Here is a 23623-nt window from a genome sequence, read left to right as displayed (position 1 = left end):
CGCGGGCGGGCGGGCGGAGTGGGGGACTCTCCCGGCGCTGACATTTGCAGGCTGCCCTCCTGATTGGTCCCCTCGCCGAGCTGCTCACGGGTTCATTCAACTGTTAAGCACCTCCCCGTCTCTCTAAAGGACATTATAATGCAAGAAGCCCCCTTTTTAACCACAAACCGAATTTTCTTTCATTTAGGTGATCTATATATATCTATATCGTATAGCTTATAGCTTATATCTATTTTAAATAACTTAAAGCCGCTAAAATTTGGGGGGGAACAGCTTTCGCCCTGGAGCGGTGCGCGATGCTGTCTCACGCCGACCTCCTGGACGCCAGGCTAGGTGAGTGCGCGCCTCTCGACCGGGCAGCCAGGAGAAGCCCGGGCAGGAAATTGTCAATTTGTTCCTTATTTTACCTTAATGCGCCCTAAATGGACTAATTTCTTTAAAAGTAATTGTGCTGCATTAAAGTTTAATTTGATTTAACATCGTCTTTTAAAAAAAATCTATGGAATATGTAGATCCAAAAAGGACTAGGGAAATGTTGTTACTTTTTGTTTTTCTCCCCCCCCCTTCTTCCCTCTCCCTTATTATTATTAAATTTTTTTTTTGAACGGCGATCTACCCTGAGATAATTTGTTCGGAGGTGTTTTTCTTTCTCTCTCTTCCCCGCCTGTTTGCTTTGATTTGGGATTTTTTTTCTCCTCTTTTTTCCTTTCTCTCTCCCACTACCTCCTTCTCTACCCCTCATCTAAGTATGGTTGAATTTGTAAAAATCTGGCGTAAAAGAGAAGTCGCCGCAATCGAGGCGGATTTTCTAAGTGTGTTCACTGAGAAAGGAGAAAAGCCAAATTCATCCCTACAGGCATCCCCGCCTGCAAGGGACTCGGCGTTGACAATGTCTGAGGGGAACGCGCCTTTTATTTCTCCGGAAAGAAAAGTTGAATTCTCTGAAGTTTGATTCACTATTCTGTCTATAGAGTTTACTTGAGTTTCCTTAATGCGGTCTGGGTTGCTGAGCTCTGGGTTTCCGGTTTGGGAATCTTTGGTGATGGATGTGACTCCATTTTCCAAACACTTTCTCTGATTTGAGGCAGAGGCGGAGCTGATTTGGGCTGATTTCAGAGGGTAGAAGGCTTGGAGAATTATTCATCTTCCAAAAGTGAGAGGGAATCGGCTGAGGGCCGGCGGTAGAGTTCGTTAAGCTGCCTAAGCGCAGGTGGGGCAGCAACCAAGGAATCGTTTCATTTTCTTTCTTTCTTTTCTACCCCTCACCCCCACCCCGCCTACCCCAACCTGGTCCAAGGTCCAAGGGGCTTCAGGGGTACTGTTCATGAAAGGGACTCGGAGGCACGTTTCTTTGCCGGGACTGGGAGTGTTACTTTGCGGGAGATACGAAAGCATGTGCTGTATACTACGGGCGCTGGCGGCCGGGAGAGGGGAAAGGGTCGGGAGATGGTACTCCAACCTGGCTGTCCAAATTCTGGGGAACGCAGCTGAGCATCCCGGGAGTTTCCTCTGTAGGGCGCACGTGGGCGCGGAGGGAGCCGAGGATGGGGCTGAAGGAGGACCGCGAAGTGAGGACGGTCTCTCTTGGCATCGCCAGGAAAGTAGTGACCGCGATCCCCTTGCCTCCTCAGGTATGAAAGATGCCGCTGAGCTTCTGGGCCACCGGGAGGCGGTGAAGTGTAGGCTGGGCGTGGGGGGCTCCGACCCTGGGGGCCATCCGGGGGACCTAGCGCCCAACTCCGACCCAGTCGAGGGAGCGACTCTGCTGCCCGGGGAGGACATCACTACAGTGGGCTCTACGCCGGCCTCGCTGGCGGTGAGCGCAAAGGACCCGGACAAACAGCCGGGGCCCCAAGGCGGCCCGAACCCCAGCCAAGCCGGCCAGCAGCAGGGCCAACAGAAGCAGAAGCGGCACCGGACGCGCTTCACGCCGGCTCAGCTCAACGAGTTGGAGAGGAGCTTCGCGAAGACTCACTACCCCGACATCTTTATGCGCGAGGAGCTGGCGCTGCGTATCGGGCTGACCGAGTCCCGAGTGCAGGTACGCCGGGCTTGGGCGCGGGGGCAGCAGACAAGGAGGGGCGGGAGGATATGGGCAAAAGAAGTGGGGTCTTTTCCTTGACGGGGTCCTGGGCTTGCGCTTCGGCTGCCTGTGAGTTTCGTGGACAAGCAGGGCCCCCTTCTCCCACCAGTAGAGTCACATTCCCACAGAAATGCCTCAAAAGCGAAGCCGGCGTTGTTCGACTGTTAGGTCGTCTCATTCGTCTTGACTGAGAAGGGAAGCTCCGAATCTCCCAGCCTCCGCACCTCCCAGCTCTGCGTCTCCCTGGCGGCTAAGCCGAGCGCGCACCTCCACTCCAGCTCGAGTTATTGACAAGTATTTCATTACCCCCTAATGAGTCCGTGTAAGGCGTCTAGATAAATGCGGGAATGCAACAGTTATCCAGAAAACTTGAAAAGGGAGAAAATAAGACATAATGGCACCTAAAAAACCAAAAACCAAAAACCAAACAAACAAAAAAAACCCATATCTGAGGTTCACCGTGTAGCTTTATTCTCCTGAACATCTCCCTCCCGCCGCTCTTCGACAAAATACCCCGAGCTTTGAGGTTTGCAAAGGTTTTAAACTTTGATGATCTACCAGTGCGCTGAGGGAGGCTGAAGAGATCCCCTACAGTCTGTGAGCCCTGGTTTTCCCCTATGGAAACTGGGAGGAGGGGGATGAAGGCTTTCTGTTGTAGATATCCGATCTGAAGAAAGGACATTCAGGACCGGAAAGATTGACAGGTAGTAGACGAAATCATTACTGACCCCTTGCTCTCGTCCAACCACCCTCCAAGTTGTAAATTATATATAACTTATAAAATCACACCTATAACTTTTCTGAAAATTAGGGAAAAAATGTATAAGCCCAGCGAATCTCAGATTTTTTTTTTTTGGGGGGCTTCTTAGAAGAATGAAAACAAAATATCAGATATTTTATGGACAAGTGTGGAGGTGAAATTCCAAGTCCCGCAGTTGGTCTTGAACTATCCAGGGTTCTGAAAACCCTCCTTTCCTGCCTCCGATGTGATATTTCTGTCATGCTGAGTATCAACTATAGCTGTAGGTGCTTTAACAAATTAAGTTTAAAAATATCAGTTCCTTTATATTTGATCTAAGAAGAGGCAAGGGTGTCCATAATCACAGGGTTGAATATTTCTGTCTTTGTGTGACATTTTAAAGATAGTCTAACCTGGAAAAATAGCATATGCTTCTGTTCTAAATAGTCAGCAAATGGATATTATCATTGGGGACTTAAAGTGGTCAGATTAATACAGAAATAATCAAGGTATAATATAGATTAACATTTTTACTTAGTATAAGTCTGGGTGGTTTCATTAGTGAACTTTGGAAGCCCTGAACCATGGGCCATTGAAATTAAACACCCAAAGAGTGTTAATTGCATTGTGCAGATATATACTATTGTGCAGATATATACTATTTGTTTTTAATAAATTTTACTTACCTTTTCTTTTGAAATCTGAAGTCGAGTCCAAACCTTAACAGAAATACACAATTTCAATACTTCCATTAAAGCTAATGATAATACTGGCTTGTTAAAATCTCCTAAGTACAAAATTCATAAATTTGTTTTTTGTCTCTCAAGAGAAATACTACCTGATAATTTTTGTTTTAAAGAGTAAAATGCTGTTGCTTAACCTAGACATAGTGGTAATTAGTTTAAATTAAAATAGAACTTAGAATCACAAATAAAATATAATTGGACAACTGACTTTATGAAAAAAGAAAATGAGGTCTGTTAAACTTTATTAGGTCTTCCAAAGGTTAATGGCAGTGATTCTTTTAATATAAAAAGTTGTAAATGAAATAAAATACAAACTATGTTATAGAAAGTTATTTTCAAAAAGTACACAAAAGAATAATCAAGAAGAAAAAGACAAAGTACTTTAATTGTTCTCGCATAATGTTCAACAAAAGATAATAGCTTGAGGCTGCTGATAGGAACAATTTAATAGAATGGCAATTTCAATATTTTTAAAAATAATGTTTCATAGTTTAAAAAGTAATCAGATCAACATAACCTTCTTAATTAACATTTCAGAATGATTAACATTATGTAATGTAATGCAAAAATAATTTATGGAAAATGTATTTACTTCACAATTCACTGTACCATTGCTCCTTGACCAAATTCAAATTAAATAGTAATTGGTTTATGTTCTTATATGATGAGTCCTTCATAGTTTTCTTTATAGTTAACAGATTGCCACACATTCTTTTCAGTATGTGGGCCACTGCACTGATTAAAAATGATCTAAATATTTAATTTATTACAATTGTATGTTTTTAAAGATGCTTTTTAATTCTAGACTAACTGACCCAACACACTTATTTTTATCTATCTCTGGTATATATCATACTTTTTAAGCATTTATAAAAGCACCTCTACTTACATGGAGGCCAATTCCATGTCTGATATCGCTCCCTTTTTCTGGCTAGTGTAATAAAACCATTCCTTTTATAGCATGCCATTATTAGAAACCAATTTCAGAATTATTTATAACCTGGAATGGCTTATTAAGCAGCAATGCGAGAATCATGCAAATTACGCGATCAAATGCAATATAATAAGCATAATCATTAGTCTCTAGCACGGATTAATTAACTTTCAATATTTTATTTACATAAAAACCAAATCAGTGAAATAACTTCTGCACAGTCAGGCTTGCCTTTCAATATTTTATACGAACAAAAATAATGTGCTGTAATTCCATTGACCGTGTCCCCCAGAATGGCCCTGTCACCTGCCACATCTTAATAGGGGGACAAGCTGAGAGTATTTTCTAGTTTTCTAATGGAATGAGAAATTGCATTTTCTTCCTCTCCCAGCACTATTAAAGTGTAATGAATTCGGCCCAGAGTTCACGGCTGGCTGATCGAAATGAACCTGAGATCTCGGCTTTAATACAGCTCCCCAGATTTCCTCCCAAATCTTCACATTAATCATTTGCTGGATTCCAATGAGATCTTCATAAAGCGTTTGCTTCGAGGGGGAAAAAAGTAATATTCTCTCTTTCTTCCTCTCTTTCTCTATTTCTGAGCCTTTTATAGTTGGGGAATTAAATGGGCTATATATTTTAAAATACATTTACAGTATGTCTATATTACTGTAACAGCAGATATCATGAAAGTGGATTTTTAAATTCCAACCTCCATTAGATTCTCACTGTTGTATTAAGCATTTTCTGAGAAGAGCTGCATTTCAAACTGAGTACAAAGTTGGCCCGTGGCTGCGGTTAATATATTTTCTGCAGTTGTCATCTGTGCATTCTCAAAATCTCCCTTAGGTTTTGCCTGCATTTTAATCCGTCATGCTCTAGTTTTCAAGTGGAAACATTCACATTTTAAAAACATATGCATCATAGCTTGGAACGGAGGTGCTCAGACCCCATGCAGATTTTTTTCCCAACCCCAGTAAGCCATGAAACATAAAAAATTTTGTAGCCATCATTTGACTACTAACCCTCAAACATAATTGAGCACGATTTTTCGATTATCCCTATAATATTTAGTTCTTTAACAGCTGTTCTTTTCCACCTGTGTCTGAGGTTCAGAAACCTTTCTAGTGGGTGTGTTTTACACTGAAATCCTATGGGGCAATCCTGCCCCCCTTCTTTCTTTCTGCTGCTTCTCTTCCCGCTCCCCCACAGATGTCCGCCACCTTCCTTCCCCACGTTCCAAACAGTCAAACATTCTCAGGACTCATTGACACTTTGCAGGATATTAGAAACCAGCCTTTATAGATACCTTTCAAAATATATCTGGGTGTAGAATGTGAGATGGGACTCTCACCTAGACACCATCCCTGTCTAGGGCTTTAGCCAGTTTACCTCCCCCCATTCCAGCCCGTGGATGGGGAATGCAAAGTGACCTGTGGCCGCAGGTCTCCTCGCCGTGTTTTCCTTGGCTTCTGTGGGTTACTCTCCGCTCCAGGCCACTAACAGCTCAATTCGCTGTCGGCAGCATTGATCCCGGTTACTATCAAGGGCCCTGCAGCCTCATTAATCCGTCGTGCCACCAACTCAAGGGGCTTTAGCAAGTAAGGGACCCTGCATCTTTATACAGTCTGGAACTTGGGGTAGGCAGAAACATGGAAAATGGGGTAGAAATCAGAGAAAGATAACATGGTGGGCAATGGTGAGAATGTTGTGGCAGGGCCAGGCCCGACCCAAAGATAGGAGATAATTCTAGATTGCAAAGCCATTCACACTGTTAAGCATACAGTCTCCACTTGCACGGGTGTAACACACCTCTGAATAGCTGGCTCACCAACAACGGGTCAGTTACGTCCATACTCATGACCCTTTATCTCGCAGGATAAACACTGAACATTAGCTTGGAATAACAGATGAATGGCCTTTTGGTCACGAGTATGGTCAAATTGCGTTTGCCAGATTCTAAGAGGAAACTCATCAGTACCTGAGCTGTGTCTCACATCATTTGTATTTATGCACAGTAAACCTCCACCTAACTAGATGTTAAACTGAAAGCCTGCCACGTAGGTATGCTGTGAATTATTATGATGATTTTTTTTTTTAAATATAGAATTAAAAAAATAAATATCAAATTCAAATATAAGGAGACAGGAGGCTACCTTGGTCAGGCAGGTCTGACATCTTTAAGAAGAAACTTTCCTTCCCGTGGTAGCGAATATGACATTAGTAGGCAAATTTGTTTGGTAAGTTCAGAAATTCAGGGTTATTGTGAATAAAGAATGAGTAGGTTTATTTTTATTTGGAGTATATTTTATCAAACACATCTCCTTTAAAAAGATATGTGGCTATTGGATCTACGCAATATTAAATTTGATTCATTACTAGTGTGAGCTTTAAACCTGACCTTTAATTTGTAGTCAGAAAATTTGCTTTCAGTTATAGATGAAACAGGAAATAGAGAGGGGGGACTTGCGGAACCGGAGGCCCTATAGCCTCGTGTCCTCAGTAAGTTTCTTAAAATAGACTGGCAGGCACCGGGCTCTGGCAGCAGATTCCAGTGTATCTGCACAGCTCAGATAAAAGGTGCCGTTAGAGGGGTTTGAGAATGAGGCAATGAGACTTGTGGCAGAAGCACCAGTCGCTGGGGATCGCAAGTCACGGTGGCGACCCAAACACCGTAGCTCAGTGCCGCTCACTTTCCCACATGGATCACTATATTAACCTCTCCGCTTTGTCATCCGTGGCGTTAGGGGTTTTCCTTTGTCTTTCGATTTTGAGACCGGCTATGTCATGCACAGCCTTTCATCAATTTCCAAATTTCCAGCGTTTCTGAAAATTCTATACCCCATCAGTGTTATAAGGCACGCTATTAAGCCACATGGGTACGCATGTTTATCTTCATTTGTACACCTGTGGGTCCAATTTTGACACATGCCTGCCTGCAGACTTGTGCATCTAAGCAGTGCACAGAATGTGCCAGCATGCTGGGGCGCCGCGCGCGGTGGTGTGCTCGCAGCGAGTGTAGGAGCGCGGGGGGCACGACTACTCAGGACCCCGGAAGTGAGCGCTTGCTGAGTGCCCCGGGCGCGGGTTTTCTCCAGCTGACCAGGAACCGCGGTCTCTGGCTGGCCTGCGGGCGCGTTGGGTCGAAAGCCCTTGTTCCACCTGGGGCAGGGTCTGACGCAGGTTTCTCAGGCTCAAGCCCCCGCCCCTCCGGGCCGGTCGGTTTGCTGATAGCGCTCTGTCTCCCGCCCCGCCCGCTCCAGGTCTGGTTCCAGAACCGGCGCGCTAAGTGGAAGAAGCGCAAGAAGACCACCAACGTGTTCCGCGCGCCGGGGACGCTGCTGCCCACGCCAGGCCTGCCTCAGTTTCCGTCAGCCGCCGCCGCGGCCGCCGCCGCCATGGGCGACAGCCTGTGCTCCTTCCACGCCAACGACACCCGCTGGGCGGCGGCCGCCATGCCGGGCGTGTCACAGCTCCCGCTGCCGCCGGCTCTGGGCAGGCAGCAAGCCATGGCTCAGTCGCTGTCCCAGTGCAGCCTGGCGGCCGGGCCGCCGCCCAACTCCATGGGCCTATCCAACAGCCTGGCGGGCTCCAACGGCGCGGGGCTGCAGTCGCATCTTTACCAGCCCGCATTCCCCGGCATGGTGCCCGCCTCCCTCCCCGGCCCCAGCAACGTCTCCGGCTCGCCCCAGCTCTGCAGCTCCCCGGACAGCAGCGACGTGTGGCGGGGCACAAGCATCGCCTCCCTCCGCCGCAAGGCGCTAGAGCACACAGTCTCCATGAGCTTCACTTAATGCAGCCGCGCCCAGCCTGCTCCGCCCCCGGCGCCGCCCCCAGGGCCGCCCCGAGGTCCTTCGGCGCGCGCCCGGGCCCCCGCTCCCTGCCCGGGCCCCTGCCCCGGCGCCCTGCCCCATCCCCGCCCGGCCTCCGCCACTTCTCGTTTCGTTCTCTCCTCTCTCGTTCGCTCTCTCGGGCTCACCCCAAGCCCCAGCCCGCGAGGCCTCCCCTCCGCCTGATTTCACTCGCCCCGGTCCCCTCTCCCCCTCCCCACCCCCAGCTCCACTTCCCGCCTCGCTTAATCTTCCCTGACCCCTTCTCCCGCGCTTCACCCTACCCTTCTCAGCTACCCCCGGCCACCCGGCTCGCACGTAGCGTGCTTGCGCCCTCCTCCCAGCCTTCCAACTGGCGGCATTCTCACCTACACCTTCAACACGACGCCTACGACCCCTCGCCCGCCGCCTCCCCTCGGGTCCCTTCTTAACCCGCACCTCACACCCCTCCTCCCGCGCCCTGCAAAAGCATCCTTCCCGCCATTTTACTTACCAGGGAGTCGACTCAGGATCTGAAATCAGACACCAATGGACTGGTTTGTGGGCAGAAACACACACACTCGCACTCTCGCTCACTCTCAGACACTGCATACACTCGCGCACACACACATTCACAGTGCACCTAGGTCACATACGGACGTGTTCAAGGGACAGCACAATGTTAGGGATTTTCGTCTTAAAGGAGGACAAGCATCTGCTACAACCGCCTCATCTGAGGGCCCAACGGACATAATTTGATTTATCCCTGTATTCTTTCTCCGAACTCCTGTTTTTTTTTTTTTTTTCCTTTCCCACCACCCGACCCTTGCCCCATCCACCTAGTCACATCCATGCAGCCCTCTGTTGGCTTGCAAAAGAACACTTTTATTTTATCTTACTTTTATTTTCTTAAGCACAACTGTGTGAGGTTATTGAAGGGAAGGCTTCTCAGGAGGAACATGCCAGTGGATTGGGTGGCTGGATAGACTAAAGCAGTCATGTGATGAAGAAGAGGTGATCCTACCCATTTTGATAAGTCTTTATAAGGAAGAATAAAGTAAACGTAAGAAAAATTTCCTTTTGTAAAAGTAAAAGCCACATCTCTTTTCTGGATCCTTCAGGACTGGGGTTTGTTTGCTTCCTTTTCCGTTTCTCTCTCCTCGCTGCTCTGTGCCCTAGGTTGTTTTGTGGTCGTCCTGTCGTCCCTCGTGCCCCTCGGCCACTGCCCTGGCCCTTGCCGGCTGCCGATGGGTGCACTTGGACATCTACAACCCTGCAACTTTGTACAGAGAAACACAATCAGCTCTTTCTGCATGTGCTGGTCAAATCCAAACCCAGAGAACAGAAGCGCTTTCGAAGAATGAACAAACATGTGAAATAGGATGTTTTGTGTAGATAAAGCATTCTTGTTACATACTGGTCAATTTGTGATATGTTTTAACTTATTGTCTGTGCTTATTTATGGAATTTGGTTTTCTTAATAAATGTTTGAGCTAATATAAAGCATATTATTTGACTTTTCCGGACAAGTTTATATCAAGTTAAATGTAAATGGTTAAAATAAAATCATTTTCAGTATGTGATATGGAGAATGATGGGTTTTGTTGTGGCTGAATTTCAGGAGAGGGTCTCATGGGGAAGGGGGAGAGAGCTCGTCCTATGGGCTCTCAATTTGCGCTCAACCCGAGTTGGGGATCCCCAGCTCTCCACGGTTTCCGGGTTGCACCGCAGCCGAGGCAGCGCTGTCCCACACAGCTTTTGGGCGAGGAGGCCGCGCCTTGAATCGCAGGCCGGAAGTTAGAAGGCCGGGTGCGGAGGGCCTCACGTGAGCTCGAGGCCTCGCGAGGCTTTGAGCCCACGCAGGCCTAGGAAGCCCGAGATGGGCCTCAGGGCCCAGCTGCCGGCACTAAAAGCAGGGCGAGGAATTGATAAGCCTTGCGTGTGGACGGTTTCCCATGGGCAAAGAAGTGGAGGGCGGGCGTGGTCCGGCTGCGTGCGTGTGTGAGGGGCAGGCTGTAGGCGAGAAGAAGGATCATAGTGAAGGGAGCCTGGGAACCTTCCGGTGTCACCCAAAGCCTTATCTGACCCCAGGTACACAGTGGCTGTGAAAGGGCCGGGGTGGAGGGAGGGGGAGTGCGCCAGAGTGTGGGGGAAGGTCGTGATTTCCTTACCTAGGCCCTAGGCCTCCCGGCCTTCTGAAAGAGGCGACCCAGCCCCTTTGGGTCCTCAGGATGTAGGCTGGGCTTCCGGTACTGGGACTTGGGACCTCCCAAGCGGAGGGAAACCGCACATCTGAAAAAGTTCCTCGGAGATACCTGGCTTTGGGCTGTGGCTCTCAGGTTTTGCCTCATCTGGCCCCTCTCATTTTCTCAGGGTCCTTACTTGGTGCAAGTTAAATTCGAATATATCCACGTGCTCGGGGGACAGCCCCACACTAACTAGTAGCGAAAATTGCTGTTTCTTTGGTAGTCTGGGAGGGAAGGTTGTGGGTGTGTTTTAAACTTGGAGGCAAATCAATATCACAGGCATTCTTTGGAAGACTAATCAAAATCGATCTTGTAGTTTAAAACTTAAGGGTCATTATAGGCATTGAGAGTGCACCCTTTCCCATGGGAAGATTTCTCATTTGGTTGCCACTGAGTAAATCCTAAAAAGACCCTCGCCCTAGAATATAGTTTTGAACCGCTGGGCTACATGTGAATTCTAGGAACTATTAATTGTTACTCAGCTAAGAGCAGGGAAATCTCCTCGAAGGCAAGACGAAAAGCCATGATTTTCTATGATAAAGAAAAATCATATCTTCGTGTTGCCTTAGGAATTAGAGGTAAAATTGGTGGGTAGGGTTCACCGAATATTTCAATTCTACATTTTCTAAAGCGTATTTTTAGTATAAAGTTAAAATATTAAAGAAGATAAAAACATGCTCATTTGGGATTTCAGATAAAAATGGAGCATTTCTGTATTTTAGAATTCCAGAATTTAGCGACATAATCACATTTCTGAAATGTCTGTAGATGAAAAATATGTTTTCTTGTTTTTACATTTCATCATATTCTCTCTTAACTTAGTGCTTTTTTTTTTTTAAATTGAAATCGTAGCTACTATAATCTCAAGTCACATTTAAGAGATCAGTACAAATTATAGATTGCTTTACCAGTGAGCATGGAAGGTTGTTTACAAGGATGCTAATTTTACAGCTTTTTTATGCTGCTATAAAGCATAACTTTATGATGTAGGAATGCAATAAAGGATGCTAAATGGAATCTTTAAAAATTGTATTTCTCAAAGGCAAGGGAAATCTTTCATTTGAAAAAAAAAATGGGCCAACTCAGAACACTGATGAGAAGTTACAAATCAACTGAAGTGATAGATGCTTTCAAAGATACTTATATTTCATAATATAGTGGTTATTTATCAATATTATAATGAAAGTGTACATTTTTTCACTCGACCTGACTTTAGAATAATATTTGTTTCTATAGCAATAGATTTCTGCATTAAGAATTCTGAATATTTTTAATGTTATATATGCTATTAGCATAAGGGAAGGCAATCTGGTCTAAATTGTTAAAGTCGACAGTTTAGCAAAGATAAAAATGAGAGAATGAAAAACTTAATCATAAATCTGAAAGATTTCTGCATTTTGAGGGAGGGGAAAAAAATCTAAAAACAAAATAAAACTTCTTAGTATTTTTTGCTTTTTATCAGCAACAATTGTGTCTCAAACTGTTGAAGTTATATTAATAATTACATTAAAAAATAAAGGCAATAATGAAGTTATATTAATAATTACATTTAAAAAAGAATAATGAAGTTATATTAATTACATTAAAAATAAAGACAATAATGATGACGCATATTAGAACACAAGGTAGATAAGTACAACATGCTGGATGTTCTGCCTCTAACGAATTGTACTTTTTGCTGAGTTGCCTGTTTGGCATTGAATACTGTCACCACATGCTGGCTAGAAAAAGTCAAAGTTTATCATGATGTTACTATGTGATTGATTTATTTGAATATACATATTCATCCTTGTGTATTTTTTCCCCTCAAGATTGGTATTAAATATATGTGGCATAACATGATGGCCTGTTAATAATGTGCACTTAGTTTACCTTTTGTTGATGGTGGAAGAAATATGGTATAGGAATTCAACCTACCAAAGATGGTGTTAAGTATTAAATACAAAATAGGATGTGGAGCAATTTGGGTAAATCAAGGTAGATGTAAGTGGAGAATACGGATGAAATCCTAACATTGGAGCCATTTATGTTTGATGTCCTCAATGACTGCTTCCTGTAAAAATGAAAATGTTTTTCATTTGGGTTGTGGACTGTGTATTTTAATTTTTAGGATAAAGAAAAAACTGAGCCCACAAAGATGTGTCTTCTAGTAATGGCAATGGTTAACCTGTCAGTTGAAAGAATGTAACCTTCCTTTTCTCCTTTTCCTGACATAAAGGTAATCTCATCTGAGGGCATTTATGTGAAGAAGTAACAGCATGGCATGGTGAAACTACTGGCTCATTAATCCTGGCATCTACTTCCTACAGGGTTCCTTGATTAGTTAGATTCATTCGGTGGGCATTTCGGAGTTTTTGATTTGTCACCATTGACTAGGTTCACTGAGTTCAGGCTAAATTGAGCCAGAAGCAATGTTTATTAGTAATTTTGTAGTACAGGCTACCCTAATAATTCAGCCCAAATATCTCATCTGAAAAATATCCATTCACCCTTGCTTCTAATGTGGGTTGCAGCTGTGTTCATAGGGAATTGAAAGAACACAAGTGATTGGGCATGTATTTTCTAAATTATTAATATGATGGCTAATAGCTGTAAACCCATCCTCGTATCCAATGCAGAAATTAAGATTAATTTTAAAAATGAAAGCAGCAACAAAGGGGGGCACCCCCTGCCTGGCTCTTTGCTCTCATCAGTACAGAGCTTTTGGTATAGGAACCGTGGCCTGTTTAGCATGTGGTCATTATAGAGAGAAACAGAACAATGCCTTTTGCTTTTCTTTTTACGTGCTCCGCCAAAATAAGACATGCATTTATAAGATTTACTAGAAAGTGCTTTTAAGGAATTTTAGGCACAAGCTATGAAGAGGCCTTCTCTTGATTTTGACAAAGTCATAATCAGTCTTTAAGCAGGTGTAATTAGTTGTTTGTATGATTAAACTCATCTTCTTTCCACATGATCAAATAGCATATATATCCAAGTTTCCATCTTTAAAGCTGAGTTGAATTTGAGAGAGACTTGTTGCAGTTGCTCATGCTGCCACAATCCCCTTTAGGTCTGAGTTGAAGTAATTCACAAGTAGCAGGTTAATTAACCCACGTGACATATATAGTATATGTTCTTTACATCTTTCCCTGAAATGTCACAGGGCTTTATATGCTTTTGCTCACAGTCATTACTGAATCTGTTTAAGATAAACTCAAACAAGGTCGGATTAAGAACTCTAGAAACCCTTACTGAAAAGATGATATGTGATTCTTAAGAAATTAAAAAATAAAAGTACTAGTAAAACACAAAACATAGGTATACTGACAGTAAAATAAGTTCTTTCTAGATTTTATAATTGCAAAATTCTGAATGAGTTCAATAAGGCTGAGCTGGGGGGCGCCTGGGTGGCTCAGTGGGTTAAAGCCTCTGTCTTTGGCTCAGGTCATGATCCCAGGGTCTTGGGATCGAGCCCCGCATCGGGCTCTCTGCTCCTCGGGGAGCCTGCTTCCTCCCCCCTCTCTCTCTGCCTGCCTCTCTGCCTACTTGTGATCTCTCTCTGTCAAATAAATAAAATTAAAAAAAAATTTTAAAAAAATAAGGCTGAGCTGGTTTCTCTTCTTGTTGCCCTTGTGTTATTAATCATCACATGCTTAGTCTGCCATTGGTAGTCCAACAGTAATTTCAGAAAGAATATTTTCAGATGGTGTTTATTACTTTTCCTCTAGTACCTTACATTTGAACCCTGTTTTTCAGCTTACAGAGCACACTATCTCTTTTTAATCATCATGTCACCTTTATGAAGTAGATATTATAATCCTTATTTTACAGATGAAGATATTGAAACTCACAGAGACTAAATGACTTGTCCAAGGTCACGTACCTAATAAGTGGCAGAGATAATTTTTTAGGTTAGGTCTTCAGATCTTTCAGCATAACCATTGTATATGTGACATGTAGATATTGTTTTTATTCTTAAAATATTTTCAAGGAAGAAACTAAATCACTTCCTTTACTTAGAGGTTTAACAATCCAGCCCTGTTTTTTAAACAGGACAGATGATTTTTGACAGGACATGATAGCTGCATTAAAATTAAACTTGGTTTCAAGAGTCTAGAAAACACCTTTCCTCTTGAACTTTACCCTCTCTCTAGAAATGAATTCAAGATGGCTCTACCACACCAACGAGAAGACTCTTTATTGTGTGAAGAATCTTTATCAATGGAGTTTTCTTGTGATTTGCGCTTTGGGCTGATGGTGTAACAAGCAACCTGGGAATGGGCTCTGAGAGTACTTTGGGGGAGGGTGTGCTGCCATTGTAAGGGGGAGGGGATGGTTTGACTATCCACAAGGGAAAGCATTCTTGAATCCCTTGGTGCTACAGTTATGTTTCTTTTTTTTCCCTGCAAGATTTTATAGGGAGATCTTTTGATGTTGCTTAATATATTAAATAGTCACAACTCAGGATAATCTGTTTCTCATTTTTCTGTCCTTCACATATTAGAGACCCACTGTCAATCATAGAGTCATAAAATCTTAGCATTTGAAGGATATTTGAAATTACCTAGTTCACATTCCCTGATCACAGTTGTTCTTTTTCATTTATTGCCAAGTGGACTTGCAGATTCTGGTTGATCACAAGGCAGATCTCCAATATTGGCCCAATAGCCAGGGAGTCCTTCATTTTTTTGACCTAGTCTGCTTCCTATTCTTGCAGTTACAGTTTTGCCTCATTATGACTTTACATCACATTTGTCAGTACTGAGCTGATTTTCATTTTTAGCCTTCTGTTAATATTTCTATCAGTATAAGACTAGGTTATGGTATGGTACCACATAATCCTTTCTCTGACTTTACACAACCCCATGTTTATTTCTTGCTCACAAAAATTCCACTGTAAATTAAGTGATTCTCAAGGACAGCTCCACTTCATGTAGTGACTCAGAGATCCAGACTGTTTTCATTTTGTGGTTTGACCACCTCATTTGGGGTTTCCACAGTCTTTTGGGAAGGAGAAGAGAGAGCTTCAAGGCTCTAATTGGCTCTAGTGCTTTGGCTTGGAAACTTCTGCTCATGGTCCAATAAGCAGGAACTGGTTACATGGCTTCCTCTAACTGCAAGAGGGCTGGCCAGTGTAGGGGAGCACATGGATATTCAGTGAGTAGAAAATATCTTCACAGTGTTACTTTCTCTGTCATAAGCACCTTTAGTAACTTTAACTAAACACGTTTTTCCTGTAACATGTTTTTCATACTTAGAAGTCAACAACTACTTTTTTTGTGCTTATTATCAAGACAGCAGAGATGGGGGTGTCAGAGAAATAGATGATGTACAAGTTTTCTTTTCTCTCTCTCTTTTTTAAAGATTTATTTATTTATTTTAGAGAGATAGAGCTTGGGGGAAGGTGTAGGGGGAGAGGAAGAGAGAGAATCCTAAGCAGACTCCCTGCTTAGTGCAGAGCCTAATGTTGGACTCCATTTCAATGATCCTGAGATCATGACCTGAGCTGAAACCAAGAGTCAGATGCTTAGCTGACTGAGGCACCCAGATGCTCCAATGTCCAAGCTTTTGAGGATCCTACATATAGATGGTGAGATAAGACAAGTATGTTTTTAGAAGAAAACTTCACGAGGCCATTTTTAATGGTTTGATCAAGTGCTAAGTACTCTGACCTATATAATAAATACAGTGCAAATTTGAAGAAGTAGGATATCATTGGGGCTAGAATTCCTGGGCAAGTCTTCCTGAAGGAACTGGGCCTCATAGGATAGCAATATCTCCCTTTAGGATTTTCTTCTCCACTTTACTGAAATTCTTTGAATTCTTGTGGGCTTTATATTTAGATCAATAAATTAGGTGTTGTGGTATATTTATTTCTATTATTACACAGTTCTCTATTATCATCCTAAATTTGGAGCCATTGAACAGATTTAGGTCTCTAATGACTAAGACAAGCTATGGTGGACCATCTGCCATACTCACATTACTAGCCATTTATAATCTCATATAGTGTTATAGTATCACTAGTGGATAGTATGTAGTGTTGATACAGTATCACTACATGGGTAAATCATAGCAATGTAATTCCCCAATATCTAGCATTGACTCTGGCACGTAGTAGGAGCTCAATAGATGTTTTATTAAGTTGAATTTAGGTCAGATGTGTTAGTGTTAATGCTCCAAGCTTTTTACACTTGCTACTTGTCTGTTATATCTAGGGGAGAAGTTACCAGTTAAAAAAAATCTGCATTAAAGGGCACATATGATTATTAAGATGAAAAATAAATCATTCCTGACTTTAAGCAAAATTATATTTCATTCCCATAAAAAGAGACCATTCTCATTCTATGGTGAGCTCAGTGCTCACTTGGAGTAAACTAGTCACCCATGGGAGGCTAATTACTTTTCCCAAAGAGCTGGGCTACCATGTAGTGTCTTTACAAAGATAATTTAGTAAATGATGCCCTGGTATCTTGGAAGAGTTAATATGCCACTCTTAGAAACTCCAGTGACAGGATTGTTTCCCACAATAGAGGGAGGAGCACACGCTTGCCAGGAAACCTGCTATCTTAGATTTCCCTGTTGGAAGACTTAAGAGCTTCATTTTCATTTTAAGCCTAGTGACTTCTCAGAGAACTGGTTGTATGCTATGAGACATTTCGGATTTGAAGAGCTATGATGAAAATTTTCTCTTTAGGCATGCTAACTCCATAGCAGGACCTAGAGGTTCTGCTAGGGGTTGCTTTGGACACCCTGGATTAGGAGATTGGGGCTTCTCAAGGACATTATTTTTTCTCCCTTTTCACGGTAGAAGAACAGTCCTTGCCCCTGTTGTGCTGTAGTGGAGGACCATGAAGACAGGCAGCATGGTTTGGAAGTGATCGTTGTAATCCTCAATCAGCTGTTACCGAACTATGATCTCAGTTGTTTCTTAGCAGCTATGAGCTTCTCTTTCCTCATCTCTCACCTGAGGTTCTTTCCCATTGCTGACCATCTCTAAGAAAGCTGTAAGTCTGTATGGGCGACCAGTGTGGGGGCGTCAGTTTAAAAATACTTGTTAACCAGAGGCCTGGGCAGGTCTTTGTCTAATCTTCCTTTTAAAGGTATTGTTCTTTTATTTGGGAGGAGAGGGTCTGCTTGTGAGTCAAGTCGGCCTTTTGTTAAGGGGGTGAACAGGTGAGCACGTAACATCAGTGCCGTGCTGAAGTGTTGCCGCCACCTCCTCATAATAGGGCCCAGGCAAGGGGTTGCGACTGCATTGGGGTTGTTTTCTGGAATAGGAAAGGAAGATTGGAATATGCAAGAATTTAACTTTCCATAGAAAACATGGCTGTGCTAAGAAAGCCTCATCCCTGCCCTGAAATCATTAGTGCAACTGGGTTTTTATGTCATCCGGTAAAGTATGGTTAGTCCATGGATTCAACTGAAAAGGAGAACTTAGAAAGAAAATAGACAGTCTAGACATGTTCTCCTATCAGAAGCACTCAGTAAATTTTGGTTGGATTGACTGGATTTATATAGTACTAGTTCTTTGTATAAAGTTAGCAAGGCAACTGGACAACTACGTAGAAGTTGGTATGTGGTCCTGTCCGTGTATTTATTCAGTTGCCAAGGCAGTGCTAGGTGTTTATGGCCACATGGGAGAATGAAAAGAGTGGGCAGCTTAGTGGCTGTTCAGGTGAGTGCATGGACATAGGCCAGGAAGTATCTCTGCTCATACCTTTTTTTATGTATGGATGAAGGCAGAGAGTTCAAGTCCAGGGGGAAGTACGTGAAGTTTTTAGGAGGCTTGGGCTTTCTTCTCTCCCTCGACATTTTTAGTCAGGACCTTCTGCTTCAAATCCTTTTCCCCATTCAAAATAGGAGATTAGCTGTTATCATTTACATTTTGACTGAATAAATTTAAAGCACTATGCTAACTCATCCATTTCAAACCCTTTACATTTAGTGAGGAAGGAATATCTTTATTTTAATTTAAAAATTAACCATTAGGAAGCAAATAAGAATGATGTTGGAGATAGTGTTTGCACAGGGGCATTCTTCAGTTTAAGGAAATTATACCACACCTGAGACTGGCTCCCCAGATAAATCTACTTTAGTTGTACAGGGATCCTCCAGAAGTTGGAGAAAAAGGAGTGAAGAAAAATATTCTTGGTGTGGAAGGCAGAACATGACTATACTTTGTTATTCTTCAAATGGTATATATATTCTTTTGTTTGTTGGACAAAGAAAAAAAACAACAAAATTATCATCTGTCATTTCCTCCCTGTCACAGTGTCCTGTCTTCAGATGTCAGCTTTTCTAGAGTAACGAAGATTTTACAGATTTCCTTAGAGATTGATTGTCTAAAAACTTCTAAGGCTACAGAGGCACCTTCTACATTGTTCACTTCTCCTAGGTGACATCCTGGGCTCCACAGTCACTTGGGCCATTTATCTCTCCTAGCTTTAAAGTAGTCTTCCCCATACACTGCTCCCCTACAAAAACAAAAACAAAAAAACCCAAACCACCTCTTTTTGTTCCCTATCTTTATTCCTCTGCTTTGAAATCCTCAGACTCTATTTTTATTATGTAATTAACTGCTTTGAGCTTCCTTCTTCTTTCCCTGTGGTAATCTCGTCGTTCCCTCTAGACAGACAGTCCTCATCCTCCTGGCCCCAGATTTCTGCTGCCTCAGGGGCACCTGGAGCTGGGGTCAGGGCTGAGGAGAACAAACAGCTGGGCATGTTGCCCATGCATCCCTCAGGTAGCTGTGGTGAGGGGGAGAGGGAAAATGGAGGCTTAACTGGGTATAATACAGGAAGGTCTGAGCATAGGGATAGGTTGAGGCAATGAAATCTGAATTTTGGGAGAATGATATCTGGGACTTTGTCTCTTGTGTGTATTGATGATTAGTTTAAGTATTTCCTGGCCTGAATGCATGGCACCTGACACTTCCTAGAGGGTAAAAAAAAATATTCATTGAATAAATGATACTGAGGTGGTAATAAGATGAAAATACAACATTGACTTTGGATTTAGGTACTAAGAAAGCAAAAGAGGAGTCAAATGATTTACAGTGTAAAAGTAAAAAAATTATTTTGATGTGAGTTGCTTATCTAATTATCATGAACCACTGAGCAATTATATATAAAATCAATTACTTTAAAATGAAATTTGAGGGTTTTTTTTTTTTTTTTTTTTTTTTTGGTAATAGTGGTAGGTTCTACTAGATGTTGTATCAGATAAATGGCTAATATACAAAATCTATAAAGAACTTACCAGGGGCAACTGGGTGGCTCAGATGGTTAAACGTCTGCCTTCGACTCAGGTCATGATCCCAGGGTTCTGGAATCGAGCCCCACATCTGGCTCTGGCAGGAAGGCTGCTTCTCCTTCTACTGCTCCCCCTTCTTTTGGTCTCTGGTTCTCTCTGTCAAATAAATAAAATCTTAAAAAATATTTTAAAAAAGTACTTAACAAACTCAACACCCAGAAAACAAAAAATCCAGTAAAGAAATGGTCAGAAGACATGAACAGACATTACTCTGAAGAAGACATACAGATGGCCAACATCACTCATTGTCAGAGAAATACAAATGAAAACCACAATGAGATACACCAGTTGGCATGGCTAAAATTAACAACTTAGGAAACAACAGATGTTGACAAGGATGCGCAGAAATGGGAACCCTTTTATACTGTTGGTGGGAGTGCAAACTGTGTAGCCACTCTGGAAAACAGTATGGAGTTTCCTCAAAAAGTTAAAAATAGAATTACTCTATGAGCCAGGAATTACACTACTAGGTATTTATCCAAAGGATACAAACATAGTGATCAGAAGGGGCATGTGCACCCCAATGTTTATAGAAACAATGTCCACAATAGCTAAACTATGGAAAGAGCCCAGATATCCATCGAGTGATGAATGGATAAAGAAGATGTGGCATATAGATATGCACTGGAATATTAGTCCTCAGAAAGAATGAAAACTTCCCATTTGCAATGGCATGGATGGAACTAGAGTGTATTATGCTAAGCAAGCTAAGTCTATCAGAGAAAGATAAATACCCTATGATTTCACTCATATGTGGAATTTAAGAAACAAAACAGATGAATATAGGGGAAGGGAAAGAAGAATAAGGTGAAAAAGAGAGGGAGGCAAACCATCAGAGACTCTTAACTCTAGGGAGCAAACTGACTGTTACTGGAGGGAAGATGGGTGGGGGATGGGATAATTGGGTGATAGGTATTAAGAAGGGCACTTTATGTAATGAGCACTGGGCATTATATGCAACTGATGAATCACAAAGTCCTTCCTCTGAAACTAATACTCCAGTATGTGTTAACTAACTTGAATTTAAATTTAAAAAAAAAACTTACTGAAACAAAATTCTACTAGATGTTAGGTAGGCCGTATTAAGGTAGGAAGGAAGGAAGGTCACTGGTCATCTAATCTTATTATTGCTGGTCAAATCATTCACACAAACTCTAGACCAGATGGTTATTTAGCAACAGCTTAGACATCTTCAAGAGACAGGAAACTCAGTACCTGATAAGGTATTTCATTTCTTCAAATATATTTTTACATTACACTGAACTATCCTTCCTCTGTCTTATCCTTGATGTCTCAGAAAACAAGTCTGTAACCTTTATTATTACTTGACAGTTCTTCCCATGAGTAAAGACAGCTTTCCTATTCTCCCTCCTTTCCTAAAATCTGAAAAGATAAGGGGCTAGGGTCAGAGGTGCTGGGGTTTAACAAAAAATATGTTTATTTTTTAATTAAGTTTTTAAAAATTTAATTTAATTTTTTTCAGTGTTCCAGCATTCATTGTTTATGCACCACACCCAGTGCTCCATGCAATATGTACCCTCCTTAATACCCACCACCAGGCTCACCCATTCCCCCCACCCCACTCCCCTCCAAAATCCTCAGTTTCTCAGAGTCCACAGTCTCTCATGGTTCATCGTCCCCTCCGATTTCCCCCGACTCACTTCTCCTCTCCAACTCCCAGTGTCCTCCATGTTATTCCTTATGCTCCACAAGTAAGTGAAACCATATGATAATTGATGTCTCTGCTTGACTTATTTCACTTAGCATAATCTCCTCCAGTCCTGTCCATGTTGATAAAAAGTTGGGTATTCATCCTTTCTGATGGAGGCATAATACTCCATTTATGTTTAGTGGGGTACCTGGGTGGTGTAGTTAGTTGAGATTCCACCTGTTGGTTTTAGCTCAGGTCATGATTTTGGGGTCATGAGATTGAGCCCTGGGTCAGCCTCCAAGCTCAGTGCAGAGTCTGCTTAAGATGTTCTCTCTCCCTTTGCCCCTACCGCTCGTACTCTCTCAAATAAATAAGTCTTCAAACAAACAAACAAACAAACAAACAAAAAACATGTTTAGGGTTTAAGGGCACCTGGGTGGCTCAGTAGGTTGAGGATCTACCTTTGGCTCAGGTCATGATCCCGGGATCCTGGGATCAAGCCCCACATTGGGCTCCTTGCTCGGTGGGGAGCCTGCTTCTCCCTCTCCCTCTGCCTCCCGCCCCCCCCGCTTGTGCTCTCTCTCTTTGTCAAATAAATAAAATCTTTAAACAAAACAAAACAAAAACATGTTTAGTCATCTTTACTAAATAGAAGACAGATTTTATTTGTAAGGAGCATGGGGAGGTCCTTATTTTTTTTCCAATCCCAAATATTTTTTTTAGGTGTTGATTTTTTTTTTAAATCAATATTTCTCAGTCTTAAGGGATGGGGTTTAAGAAACTCATTTTGAAGTTTGAGAACCACTATCTCATTCAGTGAAGCTGTCCAGATGAATGAAGTGTAATAGATGCTAATCTCAGGAATGGGTCTCACCTAAAATGCAATGTTGAGCCTTTCTGATCTCTCTGCTAACAGCCTTGGAACAGTCTTAAGTCTTTTACTGACTGAATAGTAACATCAGCTGCCATTAGCTCTCATTTACAAACTTTCTTTTCCCATTGTCTTAGTCACAGATTTCTCAATTTTAGTTACACCTTCCCCCCATAGCACATGAGTTGAGTTCTTTTCAGTCTCCTTATCCTCAGCCCTTTAGGTTACTGCTGATGTAGGATGGCCATCTGCTTTTAGCATTCAAGCTTTCTGAGATTACTTCTATGCTCTTCAACCTTATTTTTCTAAAGCTTTGTATACATACAAATATTAATGCAACTCAGCATGAATGAAATCCACTTTTAATCCCTTCCTCCAGCTGATTATTTTTCTATGGTTTATGATCCCTTCTAATCCTCATATGATCTCAAAACTCTGAGATCGTTACCTGAGCCGAAATCAAGAGTTGGACACTTAGCCAACTGAGCCACCCAGGTACCTCCCAAAAATAGATGGTATTTTGTATTCTGTTTTGTATATTTTCCATATTGAGGTATGTCTTCATATGTATAGTTTTAATGACTACAGCATATATAGTTTATATTCTTTTCTGATAATAGTGTTGTTTATTGTAAATATTGTTAAATATAAACACATATTTATTCATTCAAAATATATTTTGATTCCATAGCTCCGTCACTCAGTTAAGTACTAAGATTTGATATATGTGCGCGTGTGTGTGTGTATGTGTTGTGTATGAGAGAGATACAGAGAGAATGAGATCTGTGTGAAAACAAAACAAAGTCATTTGCAGCTGTACCATCCAGTATGGTAACCATTAGCTACATGTGGCTATTTAAGTTACATAAAATTAAAAGGACAGTTCCTCAGTCCCAGTGGCCACATTTTAAGTGCTCAAAAACCACAGGTGATTAGTGGCTACGATGTTGGTCGTTAATATAGGAAGTTTTATGGGGCAGTGCTAACTTGTAGCACTCTAGGCTGGGGAGATACCTGGTTGTTCGCTTCTTGCTGAATTCTGTGGGACTTTGCTCTGTGCTGTAGCTCTGGAATTGAAAAGTATAGGCGGACAGTGAATTGTCCCCCACCCCAGAGGGTCTTTAAAGAAATGCATGTAAGTAAGAACTTACCTAGCCATGGCGTTTCAGTCTGGGTTTCAAAATAAAATTTAAAAAAAAAATGAGTTTAAGGGGAAATGAGGAAGGTGATTTTAACTACCGGAGGTA

The 23623-nt window shown here is 42.3% G+C and overlaps 1 protein-coding gene across 1 annotated transcript; it reads left to right on the top strand.

Moving 5' to 3' along the window:
* The first annotated feature begins 296 nt into the window (after positions 1-296).
* LOC111148219 (orthopedia homeobox) lies at positions 297-8296 on the top strand. Its single transcript, XM_022504681.1, has 3 exons — positions 297-333; positions 1632-2041; positions 7766-8296. The coding sequence occupies exons 1-3, from the start codon at positions 297-299 to the stop codon at positions 8294-8296; spliced, it is 978 nt and encodes a 325-aa protein (XP_022360389.1).
* Positions 8297-23623: the final 15327 nt, after the last annotated feature.

The sequence above is a fragment of the Enhydra lutris genome, unplaced genomic scaffold (assembly GCF_002288905.1).
Source record: "Enhydra lutris kenyoni isolate GAN:26980312 unplaced genomic scaffold, ASM228890v2 scaffoldscaffold19, whole genome shotgun sequence".
Taxonomy (NCBI): domain Eukaryota; kingdom Metazoa; phylum Chordata; class Mammalia; order Carnivora; family Mustelidae; genus Enhydra; species Enhydra lutris.
The sequence above is the reverse complement of the archived record's forward strand: the minus strand, read 5'-3'. Positions and strand labels throughout refer to the sequence as shown.

What these genes read in the sequence shown, in the direction of transcription:
- LOC111148219 (XM_022504681.1), top strand. Translation starts at nt 297, where the DNA reads ATGCTGTCTCACGCCGACCTCCTGGACGCCAGGCTAG. An exon ending in CCTCCTGGACGCCAGGCTAG is followed by an intron (nt 334 to 1,631) that starts GTGAGTGCGCGC and finishes TTGCCTCCTCAG; the next exon opens with GTATGAAAGATGCCGCTGAG. An exon ending in TGACCGAGTCCCGAGTGCAG is followed by an intron (nt 2,042 to 7,765) that starts GTACGCCGGGCT and finishes CGCCCGCTCCAG; the next exon opens with GTCTGGTTCCAGAACCGGCG.